This window comes from Microtus pennsylvanicus, chromosome 7, assembly GCF_037038515.1.
Source record: "Microtus pennsylvanicus isolate mMicPen1 chromosome 7, mMicPen1.hap1, whole genome shotgun sequence".
In the NCBI taxonomy this organism is placed as follows: Eukaryota; Metazoa; Chordata; class Mammalia; order Rodentia; family Cricetidae; genus Microtus; species Microtus pennsylvanicus.
In genome coordinates this window covers 6,100,871-6,116,568 of record NC_134585.1, presented here as the reverse complement: position 1 = coordinate 6,116,568, position 15,698 = coordinate 6,100,871, and the positions used below count along the sequence as shown (strand labels likewise).

The 15,698-nt window shown below is 48.3% G+C and overlaps 1 protein-coding gene across 5 annotated transcripts in view; it reads right to left on the bottom strand.

Annotated features, from left to right (window-relative positions):
- Positions 1 to 9,697, bottom strand: part of Cmtr1 (cap methyltransferase 1) — an 80,292-nt gene extending 70,595 nt beyond the window's left edge. For all 5 annotated transcript variants that reach the window (XM_075979745.1, XM_075979746.1, XM_075979750.1 and 2 more), the window contains exons 1-3: positions 9,446 to 9,697; positions 5,471 to 5,599; positions 400 to 1,140 (exon numbers count right to left, since the gene is read on the bottom strand). In XM_075979745.1, coding sequence (XP_075835860.1) covers positions 400 to 1,140; positions 5,471 to 5,599; positions 9,446 to 9,556 — 981 coding nt within the window. In that variant the 5' untranslated portion in view covers positions 9,557 to 9,697. The remainder of the gene's footprint in view (positions 1 to 399; positions 1,141 to 5,470; positions 5,600 to 9,445) is intronic.
- Between the last annotated feature and the right edge of the window lie 6,001 nt (positions 9,698 to 15,698).

Genomic DNA, 15,698 nt, shown 5'->3' with positions numbered 1-15,698 from the left:
TCTGGCTTGAAGACCAGAGGCAAAGCTAAAGCCACTAAGGTCAGACAATGGTGACACACACCTTAAATCCCAGGGTTTGGGAGACAGAGTCAGATGGATTTCTGTGAGTTCAAAGCCACCCTGAGCTACACAAGATCAATGTAGAAAGAGATCCAGGTGGTGGTGGCTCACACCTTTAATCCCAGTCTTAGGGAGTCACACGCCTTTAATCCCAGCACTAGAGGGAATACAAAATGGGAGGAGAGGCTCTGGTTGCTTAGCCTGTGGTCGCCCAGCCTTGGTAGAGGTTAAGACTTCCTAGTGGCTTGGCTGCTTTGCTTTTCTGGTTTTTGAGTTGAGCCCCAATTTCTGTCTCTGGGTTTCTATTATTCATGCTACAGCTTGCTAGCTCTGTGGTACCTGGAGGTGATGCTCCTCTTCCTGGAAAGTCTTCTCCAGCTGCTCCACTCTTGCTTGCTGCTGAGCCTGCTCTGCATACAGCTGAGACTGTAAGTCTTGCAGTTCCTTCTCCATCCTTACAAGCTTCTTGGAGCTCCCCTTTCGGGTCTGCCTCTTCACATTCAAGACGGCTGTCTGTTTCTCGTGCACCTGTGTTTTCAGCCTCAGAATCCTGGACATGGTCACCTTAAACAGCTCTAAGCTGCTCTGAGATGCTGACGGGCTGGAGGCCTTCTGCTTCTTCGGATAAAGTTCGATGACCTTTGAGAGAGTAGAGCATGCGTGAGTCCCAGTGGTCTTGTCACTTGCCCCAAGAGAAGGCAACTTAGGACACAAATATCCCAAGGGCTGACTTGCCGCTTCACCTTTTCCGCCTGCGGTCACTGGCTCAACAGTTTTACAAGAGACTGCAGGTACTTCGCATTTGAGAGCTGAGGGGCCTTCAGCCGCAGGACTCTCTAATCCATCCAAACTGAATTTCCTTTTAGTTCTCAAGTCTTCATTTTTTCCCCCTGTCCGGGCATTCTTCGGGGCGAGGCAGGGAGACAGCGTCCCCCAGTCTTCTTCAATGACTTCGTATTCATACTCTGCGCTCCCCTTACTGTCCAGCGGCACTCCAAGCTGGATGTGGTCTCCCTTTTGGATGCAATAAACCTGTAATGGCGCCAGCCGCTCCCTGTTCAGCCAAACTCCATTCAGACTCTAGGGGAAATGAAAACAAAACAAAATAAGCTCATGCTTTTCCTCCTCTTAATGGAATTTCTCTCTTGCTGCTACGAAACCTTCTGCCTTTTCACAAGGAAAACCCTGGAGAACAAATGGAAGCGAAAGGTTCATAAACCACCATCCCTGGAAAGAGCCCTGTGCACGCAGTGCTTTGGCTTCCTGCCTATATTTCACATTCATGCCTCCGCAGAGAACCGCTTGTGTAAGGGGCAAGAATCACCTTACTCAAAACACGCAAGGCACTAAAGAACACTGAAACTCAATCACTCCTATTGACCTAAACTCCAGGCAATGATTCAAGAGCGGAAAGAATGCAAACCACAAGCCAGGTGATGGTGGCGCACGCCTTTAATCCCAGCACTCGGGAGGCAGAGGTAGGCGGATCTCTGTGAGTTCGAGACCAGCCTGGTCTACAAGAGCTAGTTCCAGGACAGGCTCCAAAGCCACAGAGAAACCCTGTCTCGAAAAACCAAAAAAAAAAAAAAAAAATGCAAACCACAAGGCAGGAGTCACCCATGTTCTGCACGTGGGCCCTCCACACACTGAGCAAGCACAGCACTTCCCAGTATACAAAACCAATACTTTGTACTGGGGGAGTCAAACTCTAGGTGGGACCTGGCCGAGTAACACCAGCAGCAGCTGTCTATGCGTGTTACAGTGTAGCAAACAGACCTTATTGTTATTTTGTTTATGGTCTCACTGTGTAGTTCTGGCTGGCCTGAAACTTGCTTTGTAGACCAGGCTGGGCTGCAATTCAGAAATCTGCCTGTTTCTGCCTCTTCAATGATAGAATTAAAAGTACGCACCACCACACCTGGCCTCCTCATTTTTTAAAAACAGATTTATTGTTTTAAATTATGTGTGTGCATTTGAGTGGCAAGTGCCCAGAGAGGCCAGAGGACCCCTACGGCTGTACTTACAGGTGGCTGTGAAGAGCTGAGGTGGGTGCTGGGAACTGATCTCAGGTTCCCTCCAAGACCAAGGTCTCTTACTTCTTGGAACTCAGCAATCAGGCTGCCCGGGCAGTGAGCTTGAGGAACTCCACTTCTCCCCACCTCCCCAGCCCTGTGGTTACAGACACCCACCGCCATACACAGCTTTTCACATGGGGATTTGAAGTCGGGTCCTCACGTCTGCCTGGCAATCTCCCTAGTCCCTGCTTCGTTTCTTTGGGACAGTCTGGCTACATAGCCCAGGTCAGCGTGGGATCTGCTCTACCCTCCTAGTTCCGGGACTACAGGCCTATATCGGCATGTCCAGCAACTTGCCGTGGCGCCTTCTCACTCAGTAAGACGTCCCCATGTTCAATACAGCAGTGTTCACTGTGGAACTCATCCTTCGTACATTCTACTGTGGGTGGACATTACAAATGTCACCTAGAGACAGCAATTGTGCCCTGAGCTGCACAGATCAGATGTTCAATTGAATGAGTTATGTATTTTCAAAGTCCTTGTGTCAAGCCACCTTCCCTCTAAAAGAAAAGACAGCTGTACTTGTTCCTTATCTTTGCCAGAGTATTCCCTTGTGGTTTTGATTTGCATTTCCCTAATCACTTGAGTTCCAACAACTTCTTGTGTTCCACTCTTTCTAGGATGCACCTGTCTTTTGAAAAGCTGACTAGCAGCTCTGTACATACATGAGCACACTTCACATGACGTGCACAGCAAACACTGCCACTCAGGGCTTATCTTTTCTTTAACGATATAATTTGAAGAATAGAAACCCTTAACTTTATTATACTACCATTAATTTTTTTGTTGTCGTTGTTGTGTCTTTTGTTTTTTTTTAATTAATTAATTTATTTATTATGTATACAATGTTCTGTCTGTGTGTATGTCTGCAGGCCAGAAGAGGGCACCAGACCTCCTTACAGATGGTTGTGAACCACCATGTGGTTGCTGGGAATTGAACTCAGAACCTTTGGAAGAGCAAGCAATGCTCTTAACCTCTGAGCCACCTCTCCAGCCCCCTTGTTTTGTTTTTAGAGAAAGGATTTTACTGTAGCTATCGAGCCTGTCCTGGAACTAGCTCTTGTAGATCAGACTGGCCTCAAACCCACAGAGATCCACTTGCTTCTGCCTCCCAAGTGCTGGGATTAAACACGTGCATCAAATACTTTTAGCCCCCCACCCCTCTGATGTGAGAAGGGTTTCATTGCTACTGTTCTGAGATCCCCGTCTCTGCCTGCCAACATGCTGTAAGAACACAGGGATCATAGACACTGGATAGTTCCTATGGCTTTACACAGGTCCTGGGGAGCCAAGTTCAAGTCTACCTGCTTGTGTGGCAAGTGCTTTACCTACATCACAATTTTTTTTTTCTCCTTTTCCCTTCTGGCTTTTCAAGATAGTTTCTTTGTGTAACAGCCTAGCAATTCTGGAATTAGAGCTCTGTAGACCAGGCTGGCCTCAAACTCAGAGATCCACCTGCCTCTGCTTCTGCCTCCCCAGTGCTGGGATTAAAGGTGTATGCCACCACCACCTGGCAGAATTCTTAAAAAGTATGCCAGAGCTGGAGAGATGGCTCAGGGGTTAAGAGCACTGGCTGTTCTGGCTGAGGACCCAGGTTCAATTCCCAGCACCTATAAGGAGGTTCACAACTGCCCATAGCTCAAGTTCCAGAGAATCTGATTCCCTCTGGCTTTGCCCAGGCACACAAGGACACAGTACCTGTACACAGAGACCAAATCCCAAGTGTGCCAGATGAGGGCTAGAGTGGCAAACAGAAGCCAGGGCCACTCTGGTTGTTGTGATCCTAGCAGGCCTGAAGGGGAATTACTCCAAGTAGTGAGACTCCACCACAAAAAGCATGTTCCTAGGACTTGAGATGCCAGAGTCTACGGCACAAACGAGAAATCACCAAGGAGCAGATGTGCTTAAGGCTAGCCTGCATTACATAACAACACCCCCACCTTAAAAAGGAAGTCCCCTATTCATGGTCTGTTTCCATGTTCCAGGAGTTTGCATGTTTGCACTTGAGGTGCTTCCTAACTGCTGGGCTCTACTTCCTGCTAGACTGATCAATTGCTTCCTAGTTGCTGGACTCTGTACACTTCCTGCTAGGCTGATCAATTTACAGTTTGTTTAAAGGGAGTTAGTTGAAGGGACAGCTCAGCGGTTCAGAGCGCTTGCGCCTTTTCCAGAGAACCCTAACGCAATTCCCAGCACCCACATGGGGCACCTCACCATTGCCTGCAACTCCAGCTCTGGAGAACCCAAACCTCTCTTCTGGCCTCAAGCACCTGTGCACAAATGTGCATACAATACACACAGACGCACATACATGTAAGTAATACAATAATAAAATAAATCTAAAGAAATAATATTTAAAGCAGGAAAATACATTAATCAAAGTCAAATGTTTCTGAGAATACCAACAGGCTTTAAGCAAGGGTTTTTTTCTTGATTTATTTTTATGAGCCTGTGTGAGGATGTCAGATCCCCTGGAACTTGAGTTACAAATAGTTATGAGCTGCCATGTGAGTACTGGGAATTGAACCTGGGTCCCTTTCAAGGGGCCTGTTTCCGCAGAACTATGGTCTACCATCTGGAAGAGGAGCCACAGCTGTACTCCCTTTGAGGTAGTGCTCATTCAGGGCATCCATCACCTTGCGCAGCCTAACTTCCTGCAGCACACAAAAGTGCTGCGCCTTCGAAAGAGAACAGGTGGGCATGGCTAGTTTTTAATATTTTACGAGGACAACTATCAGGGGTTAAGAAAAGGAAATCTGGGATTACAGATATGTGCCATGTTTAAACCCAGCACTGGGGATGCAGAGGCAGGCGGATCTCCATGAATTCAAGGCCAGCTTGGTCTACAGAGCAAGTTCTAGAACATTCAGAGCCATAAAGAGAAACCCCTGTCTCGAAAATCCAAAATAAGGAAAGAAAAGGAAAAACTGAAATAGCTCAGAGGGCTGGAGAGAAGGCTCGGGGTCAAGAGCATCACATACCCGGTTCAGTTCCCAGCACCCACACTGAGTGGCTCCTAGCAGCCTGTAACTCCAGGGCCACGGGGACCTGGCTAGCCTCTGCTGGCTCCTGCACTCACGTTCAAACACACACACGCATGCACGCACACAAAGCACATGGGAGTAAAACTCAGCCAGGCAGTGGTGACACACACCTTTAACCCCAGCACTAGGGAGGTAGAGGCAGGTGATCTCTGTGAGTTTGAGGTCAGCCTGGTCTACAGAGTGAGTTCCGGGACACTCACGGCTACACAGAGAAACCCTGTCTCGAAAAACCAATCAAACAAAATCCATAAAACTCAATATGAATCATTAGGCTCACGTGAGCTCCTGTACCTCATTGTCCATAATTGTCCACTGTCCCTCGGGATTCTGTTTCAAAACACAGTGGTTCCGAGAGATCATCAGGGGGCAGATCTTGGATATCAGCTGGTAGGTAACGCCAAATCCTCGTCCTATCGTCACCTGAAAGACAGGGGTAATGTAAGACACAGTCGGTCACTCCGCTAGAAGGGAGGTTCTTTGCAATCTTACCGACCAGCAGCACACGCGGGTCCTGACCGGTTCATCTGCTGCTGTGCCCCCTCCTCAGCTGCCAAAGGGAGCCACCACAGAGGAAAAGGCAAGAAACTGTGCTAAGAGAATAGCTGAGAGCACTGGCTGCTCTTCCGAAAGACCCAGACTTGTGTTCCCAACAGCGGCATGGAGGCTCAAAACCATCCATAACCCCAGTTGCAGGAGATCTGATGCCCTCTTCCGGTATATTAGCACCTGCCCCGTAACCAGGCACCAGAAATGTATGTGCTGCACAGACATACATGTAGTCAAAACAATCATACCATAGTAAAAAATAAAGAAGAGTTACCATGAACTCTCAGGCTAGCACAACCCTGAACCAGTAAGACAAGGATTTCTTGACGTGGGACAACGCTCTTGTACACTGTAAAGATTTGTCTCTTATAATGGTTTAATAAAACACTGATTGGCCGCCAGTAGCCAAGCAGGAAGTATAGGCAGGGCAACCAAAGTAGGAGAATTCTGGGAAGAGGGAAGGCAATGAGGCAGTCACCAGCCAGACGCTGAGGAAGCAAGATGAGAATGCCTCACTGAAAAAAGGTACCGAGCCACATGGCTAAACACAGACAAGAATTATGAGTTAATTTGTCAGAGCTACCTAATAATAATCGTGAGCTAACAGGCCAAACAGTTTATAGTTAGTAAAAGCCTCTGTGTGTTTCTTTGGGACTGAACGGCAAGCTGCTGCCTACAGTTTCTTCTCTCACATCCCCATCAATTCATCTTCAGCACAGCCGTTAAAATACATAAGGACTTTTAAATGTCTAACTTGGCATCCTTTTCTCTGCAATTCTTCCAGCTGGCCCTGGTTCTGCCCTGGGTTCATCAGAGAATCTCCCATCTCCTTCTTTACACAGTGAAGTACCCGAGTCACGGTTCCTGGCCCTCTAGTCCCAGACATTGTCCTGAACTCCCACAGCCTGAGTTTGACATCTCAACCCATCTATGAAAGAACCCCTGGTTTAGTGTTACAGATGTTATTTAAGAAAAAGAAATTTAGCTAGTTCCAGGACAGGCTCCAAAGCCACAGAGAAACCCTGTCTCGAAAAACCAAAAAAAAAAAAAGAAAGAAAAAGAAATTTAAGTTCTTCTATAAAGTCAAGTCATGTATGGTTTCCCCAGTTCTAGGCATGGCTGCTGATGGGCAGCACCGGCCTTCACAGCGCTCCAGCACACTGCCAAGGCATCCTAGGCCTGAGAAATGACTCCATTCTCCATCCTCCCCTCCTGCAAGACTACCATGCTGTCTTTCTCTACCTGACTAGCTGGCAACTGCGGATTCAATGGCAGGACCTGACACTGCTGCCGTTCATCTTCATCTATTAGTTCAGCCTAGCACGCTGCCTTCTAAGACGTAACTCTTTGATCTGCCATCAGATAGACATACACCATGTTCCTCTAGCATTAGTTTCCACAAACCTGATATGGCAGTTGATGCTGTACCTTCGGCCAAGACATAAGAAAATAAAATAGGGTCTGGAGGGATGGCTCAGAGGTTAAGAGCACTGGCTGGTCTTCTTATTAACTCATAACTTATTTTAACCCATAATACTTGTCTGTTGGCCAATCAGTTTATAATAATGTAGACCTCTGTGTGTTTCTTTGGACCTGAACAACCGCAGGACTAGGTGGGACAGAAACCTCAGACAACAGCTGTTTCTGAAATAACCAGTAAGTACTCTAACCATTCCTTCCCGTTTTCCAACCCACAGATTCATGAAAACCAAATACAAGAGAAGAACACAAGCAAGCAAAAGACACAGCTTTTCTTTGCAGGACTGAAGTAGCTCGCCTGCAATAAACCTCTGCTGGTCTGTGCTTACACACATCTCTAGACTAGTTCACAAAGTTTAAAGACACCCATTCAGACAGATAACCTACCAAAGGACTCCTTCGATACAATATGAGGAGCCCGCCGTGTTTTATAATTTTATCTGAGAAAACTGAAACTGAGGGAAGTAACCCACCTCAGCTCTTGGCCGCCAGCACACCTCCTGAGACCTTGCGCATACCCGCAAGGTCTCAACCCGACCTCTGACTCAACCTGACCTCTGTGCAAACCCTACACTCGGCAGGCCACGCTCCAAATGCTGCTGACAACCTGACTTGGACATCACCAGGCGGGCTTCTCTTACACATAGTGACCATCCCCACAGGGGTCACTCCTGACACCGCCTTCAGCAATCTCTTGGTTTGTTAGGGTCCCTCTTCCCTTCTAGGTGATTCCACACAAATCTACGGAACGGTACCGAACATCTCGAGGAGAGCTCTGTAGACAAAAAGGACCTTAAATTAAAAATAAGTGGCTCTCTAATGCCTGCTAATTTAAAGCCGGGCCTGCTCTAGAATAATGTTAAACAAGCCACACCTTGACCAACACAGATGTTCACGGGACTCCTTCACTGTATAAATCCTCTTTTTCTGGTTCAAACCATAAACTCCAAGGGCAGAAACTACATTTGAGAACATACAGCCTCTCAAAAACAACAACAAAAAACTAAAACTGCCAAGACAATGAGTTTAGCTTACATGGATGTCTCAGCTGGGATTACTATTGCTGCGATGACACATGACAAACAGAAAGCAACTTGGGGAGGAAAGGAAGGAGGTCAGGACAAGAACTCAAACAGGACAGGCACCTGGAGGCAGGAGCTGATGCAGAGACCATGGAGGGGAGCTGATTACTGGCTTGCTCCTCGAGGCTTGCTCAGCCTGCTTTCTTATAGAACCAAGACCACCAGCCCAGGGACGGCACCACCCACAGTGGGCTGGGGCCTCCCCTCCAATCACTAAAAGACCAGCCGGTCCTTATGGAGGCATTTTCTCAATTAAGACTCCCTTCTTCACATAACTCCAGTGTGTGTGTCAAGTTGACATAAGACCTCAGCCAGCACACAGGACGACCGACACTCAGTACTGCACACTTTCCAAAGCCCAAAGGGCTCTGAATGACAAGCTCGGACCTGACCTGACCCAGTTCTCCTTCCAGAGCTGACCACAAGGATGCGGCCCACGCTTAGTTTTTCGGGTACCAAATCTCGTACCTCCCTTCCGTTCATAACTGTGCCTCCCCTTTTTGTGTTTTAGTTTTGCATCAATGGAGCTAAAGACACTGTTCAGCTGGCAGAGAGCTTGCCTTCCAAGTATGAGGTTCGATCCCCAGCACCAGCCCTACAAGCCTGCATTATCCAACACTGTAAGCTGTTTCTAGAGAGAATTGCTGACTGTCCCTGACCCACTTCGAGGGTGCAACCGTGGTCCACCCCAACGCGCTAATTCTCCTCGGAGGTAAAAGAAGACTTTATTTTTAGATTCATGTTGGAGGATTTTAGGCAAGTCACCCTTAAAAACTCGCGAGCACACTCAAAATCAACTCTAGAGAGTACACGCCCTCCGCAACCATCCGGGCAGGTTCGCCATTGTCGGGGTCAGTGGGGACGCCTCAGCCTCAGTTTCCCTGAGTTGAGTCACGGCAAGGCTCTTTCGGCTCACTGGAGGGTCCCGTGTCCGTTACGGCACGGGCTCGCTCCCGCACAGCCATCCACCAGCCCGGGCCTCTCAAGCCACGGCCTCGCCTGGCCTCGCGGCGCGGTCCCGCCAGTCCCTATGGCGGCTCGATCCCAGCTGCCACCTCGGTGCCTCCTCGCAAACCGGATCTCCGCGGCGGGGCGCCGCTCCTCAGCCTCCCCGCTCCCTCAGCGGGCGCCCCCCCCCAGCCGGGCCTCTCGCCCTCACCTCACTAGCAGCCTCCAGCTGCAACCACTCGCGGTCCATCCCCAGTCGCCGCAAGCACCAGCTCCGGCCGGCCGCGAGCTGCCCCGAGCCCAAAGTGTCGGGCTCGCCCATAGCCCGCTCGGCACTGGACTGGGGCAGCGCTCAGCAACCAGCCAAACTCCAGCCGCCTTCCCGAGTCCTGGCCCGCACCATAACTAAACAACAGACAGAAGCAATCGCCCAGGGAGACGAATCGATGGGAACGCGAGCCCGCCTCTGGGCTGGGAAGGCGAGCAGTGCGCTTGCGCCGCGGAAGGAGGGACGGGCGCGGGCGGGAAGGGAGGAGGTGCTAACCGGGAGGGTGGGCCTAACGCACCTTTGCGGAGGGAGGTCGGTGATGGAAAGTTACAGGCCGGGCTTGGCTACCCCGGGAGACTTTGTCTCCAAAATCTAAAGCCTTACAAAATAAACAATAGGGCTTGGAGGATGGCTCAGCAAGTAAAGTCGCCTGCTGCCAAGCCTGGCGACCAGAGTTCCATCCTCAAGCTTCCCCTGCGTGGTGGCTGAAGAAATCCGACCCTTCAGATTGGCCTCTAACCTCCACTTGCGGCCCATGGCGGGTTTATGTGTACACACAAATACTTAAATAAAAAACTATAATAAATATAAAAATAAGAAACACTACCGCTTTCTTCGGGTTCGTGAGTCTAACGTGAATATCTCCCACAGCCAATACCTTCCCCTCCAAAGTTACCAGCCCAGGTCTAGCAGCTACCAACTGGAACCTCTTATTTCCATCTCGCCCCTTTTTTCTTTGTCAGGATGTGATGGAAGTAGAAACAGAAAGATGAAAAATCCCAGGCCGTCCTGGGCTACTCAGTGAGTTCAATGCCAGCCTGGGATAGGAGACCCTATCTACAAAACAAACACAAAAAAATGCTTTGTTATTTAAAACTATGGCCTGCTTTGGGTTTGGGGTGGGAGGTGCTGAAGATTGAACCCAGGGTCAAGAGAATGACAAGGGTTTGTTTAACTCTGTGAAGCTGTGTTACTGTGCCTGTCTAAAACACCTGATGGTCCTAATAAAGAAAGACTTCTAAAGGGCTTTGCTTTCTTTCTTTTTTTCTTTTGAGACAGGGTTTCTCTGTGGCTTTGGAGCCTGTCCTGGAACTAGCTCTTGTAGACCAGGCTGGGCTCGAACTCACAGAGATCCGCCTGCCTCTGCCTCCTGTTGCTGGGATTAAAGGCGTGCGCCACCACTGCCCGGCTGAATATGTACACTTTTTTCTAGTCATTTTTCCCTCAACTTTGTTATTAAACCACTGCTCACACAGCATATATGTTGTATGAGGTGATGATTTAGAGCAGCTCTCAACCTTTTTACAGGGGCTGCCCACGGCCACTGAAAATACAGATGTCTGCATGAGAACCATAGCAGTAGCAAAATACGGTTATAAAGTAGCAATGAAAATAATTTTATGGTCTTGGTCACCACAACATGAGGAACTGTATTAAAGGGCTGCAGCATTAGGAAGGTTGAGAGCCACTGGTCTAGCGCAGATGAGGGTTCAGCCCCTGGAACACACCTGCTGCGAAGGGAGAACTGTCAGCTGTCCTCTGGAGCCCACATGGGTCCCTACACACAAAGAAGTAATAAATACATGCAATTGGTGTATATGAGAATATGCATAAGGTGCAGTGTATATAAATATACATTTCATTTTATTCATTAAACACTTTACATTTATTTATCTGTTATGTATAGACATAGGGTCTTGAGTGTGACTGCCAGAGGACAGTTTATAGTTCTCCCTTTTGTGGGTCCTGGGGGGTGAAACTTAGGTCATCAGGCTGTGGCAAGCACCTCCACCTGCTGAGCCATCTGATAGGTTTCATTGATTTCTAATTTATTTATTTGAGAAAGAATTGCTTTGCAACCCAAGCTGCCTCCGCTTCCCAAATACTGGTATTACAGCCACCCTTCCTGACTCTGCTGTTAAATTTATTTGTGTGTATGTGTGTATCTGAGGACAACCTCAGGTGTCACACCTCACCTGTCCACCTTGAGACTTTTCGCTGTCGTTGCCCCCTTCAGGCTGCCAGGGCCTCTCCTCCACCTCTCATCTTGCCACAGGAACAAGGCTTTCACATGGGTCTGGGGAGTCAAACTCAGGACCTCACGCTTCTGTGGCACACGCCTTACCCACTGAGCTGGATCCCCAGCACCAGTCCTGAAGCTTCACCTAGGACCCTTCCGCACACGCGGAGCTGGGTATCTGTCAGAGGACATCCGGAGCCAGCCTTCACAGATACCAAGATCACAACTAGTCAAATGGTTCACAGTCCCTGCCCCACGACCACATGCCCCTGAAGACCATGAGACATACACTGACATTAATCACTGCTTTAAAAAAAATCAATGAGGGGTTGGAGAGATGGCCCAGAGGTTAAGAGCACTGGCTGCTCTTCCAGAGGTCCTGAGTTCAATTCCCAGCAACCACATGGTGGCTCACAACCATATAAAATGAGATCTGATGTCCTCTTCTGGTCTGCAGGCATATGCAGGCAGAATATTGTATACATAATAAATAAATTCTTTTAAAAAAATCAATGAGATTTTAAAGATATCATTTAAATTATATGTATATGTGTGTGGGTTTTTTGCTTTTTGTTTTGTTTTGTTTTGAAATAGGGTTTCTCTGTGTAACAGCCCTGGCTGTCCTGGAAGTCGCTCTGTAGACCAGGCTGGCCTCAAACTCACAGAAATCTGCCTGCCCCTGTCTCCCAAGTGCTGGGTTCAAAAGGGGTGCATCACCACTGCAGTCTGTGTCTAGCTGCTGATACCCGAGTTGCCTTACCCCATCTCCCCATTGTTGTGTGACTGACAGCAGAACTTCCTTGTGGTCTGTAATTGACAAGGATGTTTGTGTTCTTTCTGGCTGGTGGGTCTCCACAGAAGGAGTAGAGATATAAAAGGTTGCTGGGCAAACTAAAGGTGTTCTTCTTCCACCTGAAAAGAAGCCTCAGTGTCTCAATCCCGGCACACACACCACACATACACACACACGCCAGTCTAGGCATCCAGGCTGCACTGGCTGCGGCACCCATGACTGCTTGTCCCTTTAACCATTCAAGTGCCCCTTTGGTAACCATAGTTAAATTTCCTCAGCCTTTCCACAGCAACCCCCAAAACCTGAAACAACAGAACAACCCCTCACTGCTTGCCAAGAGCTTCCCCAATCATCCATGTTCCTAAAATATCTCAATTTCAGAACCCACCTAAACACCCCAGGAAACCTATTCTGATATAATGGAAGCTTCTCAAATTATATTCTCCCCACACAACCAGTTTTTCCCCAGTTAACCTGATACAGCTGGCCTAAATGTTCCAAACCTAACAGTATCAGATGTCATCCAAGATAAAATATTTTTTTTAACTGCTTTACTGCACATCTGTCTGATCTGTCTGAAGGAATTACAAATCAACTACAGACTTCTCCAGCAACTCGGGCGCCAGCCTCAGCTGTCCCCTTGGGATCTACATCTTGGTCCAGCTCACAGACAAGGCTTCCCTAGCCTCAGATGTTCCCTCAGAACCTGGACACTGGCTGACACAGCCTGTTTTTCCCAGCCTTGACCAACAACTCAGCCTCCTTGGGTCCCCTAACAACAATGCCCCCAAATCTGCAGAAAGCAGGCAGACCCAACACCCAGTGACCCAACAATAAACAAAAAAGGTGGGAAGTCGAGCATATGGCTTGGCAGGCCTTGCCTTCTCCCTCTTCCTTCAGCCTTGCTAGAAGCCACCAAGATCTGTTCCCTTATATGGCCACTTCCTCCTCCTCTTCCTGAGGTTGACTACCAAAGTCCAGCTACCAAAGTATTGCCATGTCCAATTCAAATTAAACACCTCATCCTATCACAGGGTTTCCCTCTGGTCCTTTTATAAGCTGCCATTCTCCCATGGGCCATGTCTATCTCCCCTCTATCCAGAGGCATCCCTTGTCCCTTCAGGACAAATTCTCCTGCCCCCTACCCTTGTTCCTTCCCTTTCTCCCTCATCCTCTGTCTCTTGTGTTTGTCTCTTATTCCCTGCCCTCTGTCCCTCAGGGACAAATAAATCTAATTTGTGCTGAGAACTTGGCCTTCCGTGCCCTGATCCGATACTGTTCTTTTCAGACAATTGTACCTTGCGCCATCCCCCAAACCCCAACTACGTCCTGCTTGTACCCTTTGCACAGCTCAGTGGACTCCTCTGTAGCCAGAATGTAAACCTGGGGAGGATGGAAAAGACATGCTTGCTTGAAAATGGATGAATCTAGAAAAAAACATATGGAGTAAGGTAATCCAGACCCAGAAAGACAAATATAATATGTTCTCACTCATAAGTGGCTTTTAGACATAAAGCAAAGGAAAACCAGCCTACAATCCACAACCCCAGAGAAGCTAGACAACAAAGAGGACCTACATGTCTCTACTAACAAGAGCACTCGCTTATGGAGCTCTTTGAAAGACTAATTCTTATCAGAGAGATGTTCCCGGTCCTTGGTAAATACCTGATCATTGCTGGCTACTGTTGAGGGAGACTGGAGTCCCAGCTTCTGCAGTGGCCACCTCCTAACCCCTGTGCTGTATCTTCACTTTTATTTTATTTATTCTATATTATTATTGTTGTCTAGACAAGTCTTGACCACTGAGCCACAGCCCAAACCCTCACCTATGCTATTTCTACCCTGCGCTATCCAAGAGATATAAAATAAGGTGTTTTCCTCTAAGTTGGTACTGCTATAAAGGAGCGATTCCTTCAGCTTTAGATGTCCAAAAAAGACACGGCTTTGAAAACCCTAAAGCAGGGCTGGAGAGATGGCTCAGCGGTTAAGAGCACTGGCTGCTCTTCCAAAAGGTCCTGAGTTCAATTCCCAGCAACCATATGGTGTAATGAGATTTGGCGCCCTCTTCTGGCGTGTGGGCATACATGGAGGCAGAATGTTGTATACATAATAAATAAATCTTTTGAAAAAAAAAAAAAAGAAAAGAAAACCCTAAAGCACCAGCCTGGTCTACAAGAGCTAGTTCCAGGACAGGCTCCAAACCATAGAGAAACCCTGTCTCGAAAAAAAAAAAAAAGAAAGAAAACCCTAAAGCAAACATCTCCCTTTGTGGGCAGGAGCGGATCCATGTTGGGCTGTAGCTCCGCTAATGATGTGAACTGTGGTTTCCCTGCGTAAGGTTCAGGGGAGGTGAGGCATTGGCATTTTTAGTCTTGAAAGACTGAGCCAGGCAGGAAGGTGTTTTGATGTAGCGTGTCACCGACGTCCTCCCGGTTCTCTCATCTCTCACAGGCAGGCTTTAAAAGGCAAGCCTGCATTTACCTATCCTAGAGCGAAAGGTTTGTGGAGGCTGCAGGGCAACTCCGGTGAGGTCCTCCACAGGCCCCCAGGGTGAGGCAGCCCATGAGTGTCTGGTGGGAGGGAGCAGGGGCTAGGACTGAGGACTCTACAGTCTGTGGGGCTTCTACTTTTTATCCAACTCTTTATTCCTCCACTCTTCTGCACCCCACCCCCAAACGTAAAGGTTCAAGCTGAAATGTAAGAAATACTACCCGATGGCTCCTTTCAAACATGCCCCCAAACAGCTACAATCAAATAGAAAACTCTAGACCCCAGTGAATGCCTGCTGGTCTGGCTATTCCTCTACCTAAACTCTGATGAGCCAGAATCCCCCCTCCTCCCTGCCATTCCACCAAAACTGGAAGCAGAATTATGGAGTGGAATGTTGGGGACTGTACTCTCAGACCCTGAATTTCCTGTAAACAACTTGTTTTCCTATGCTTGCAGCTGCTCTGAGCATGAGACAGGGGAATGGTTTCTGGTGGGCTTGCAGCTGAGAGTTAGGGCATGGCCATTGGTCATGGCATTCTTGTTTCAAGGATGACCTGTGTCTGTGTCTGTGTGTGTGTGTTTCAATCTCCAGCCCCTTGCCTGGCTTGTGGAACCGTCTGTCCGGTAGTGTAGGCAGGGTACGCTACAGACGTAGTAGTACCACAGTACAGGCCAGGCGCTACAGGATCATAGTACACGTAGCATGGAAAACTACTAACAGCCAAACCTGCCTACAAGGTCACGCTTCCAATAAGTTTGAAAATGAACAGGAGGCAAAACATGAGAATGAACCCACTCACAATACCACTGAGACAAAGACAACTGTGACAAAAGCCAAGCTAGGACCTAGACACACAAAAGACTGTCTTGTCCCTCCTGACTCCTCAGGTATG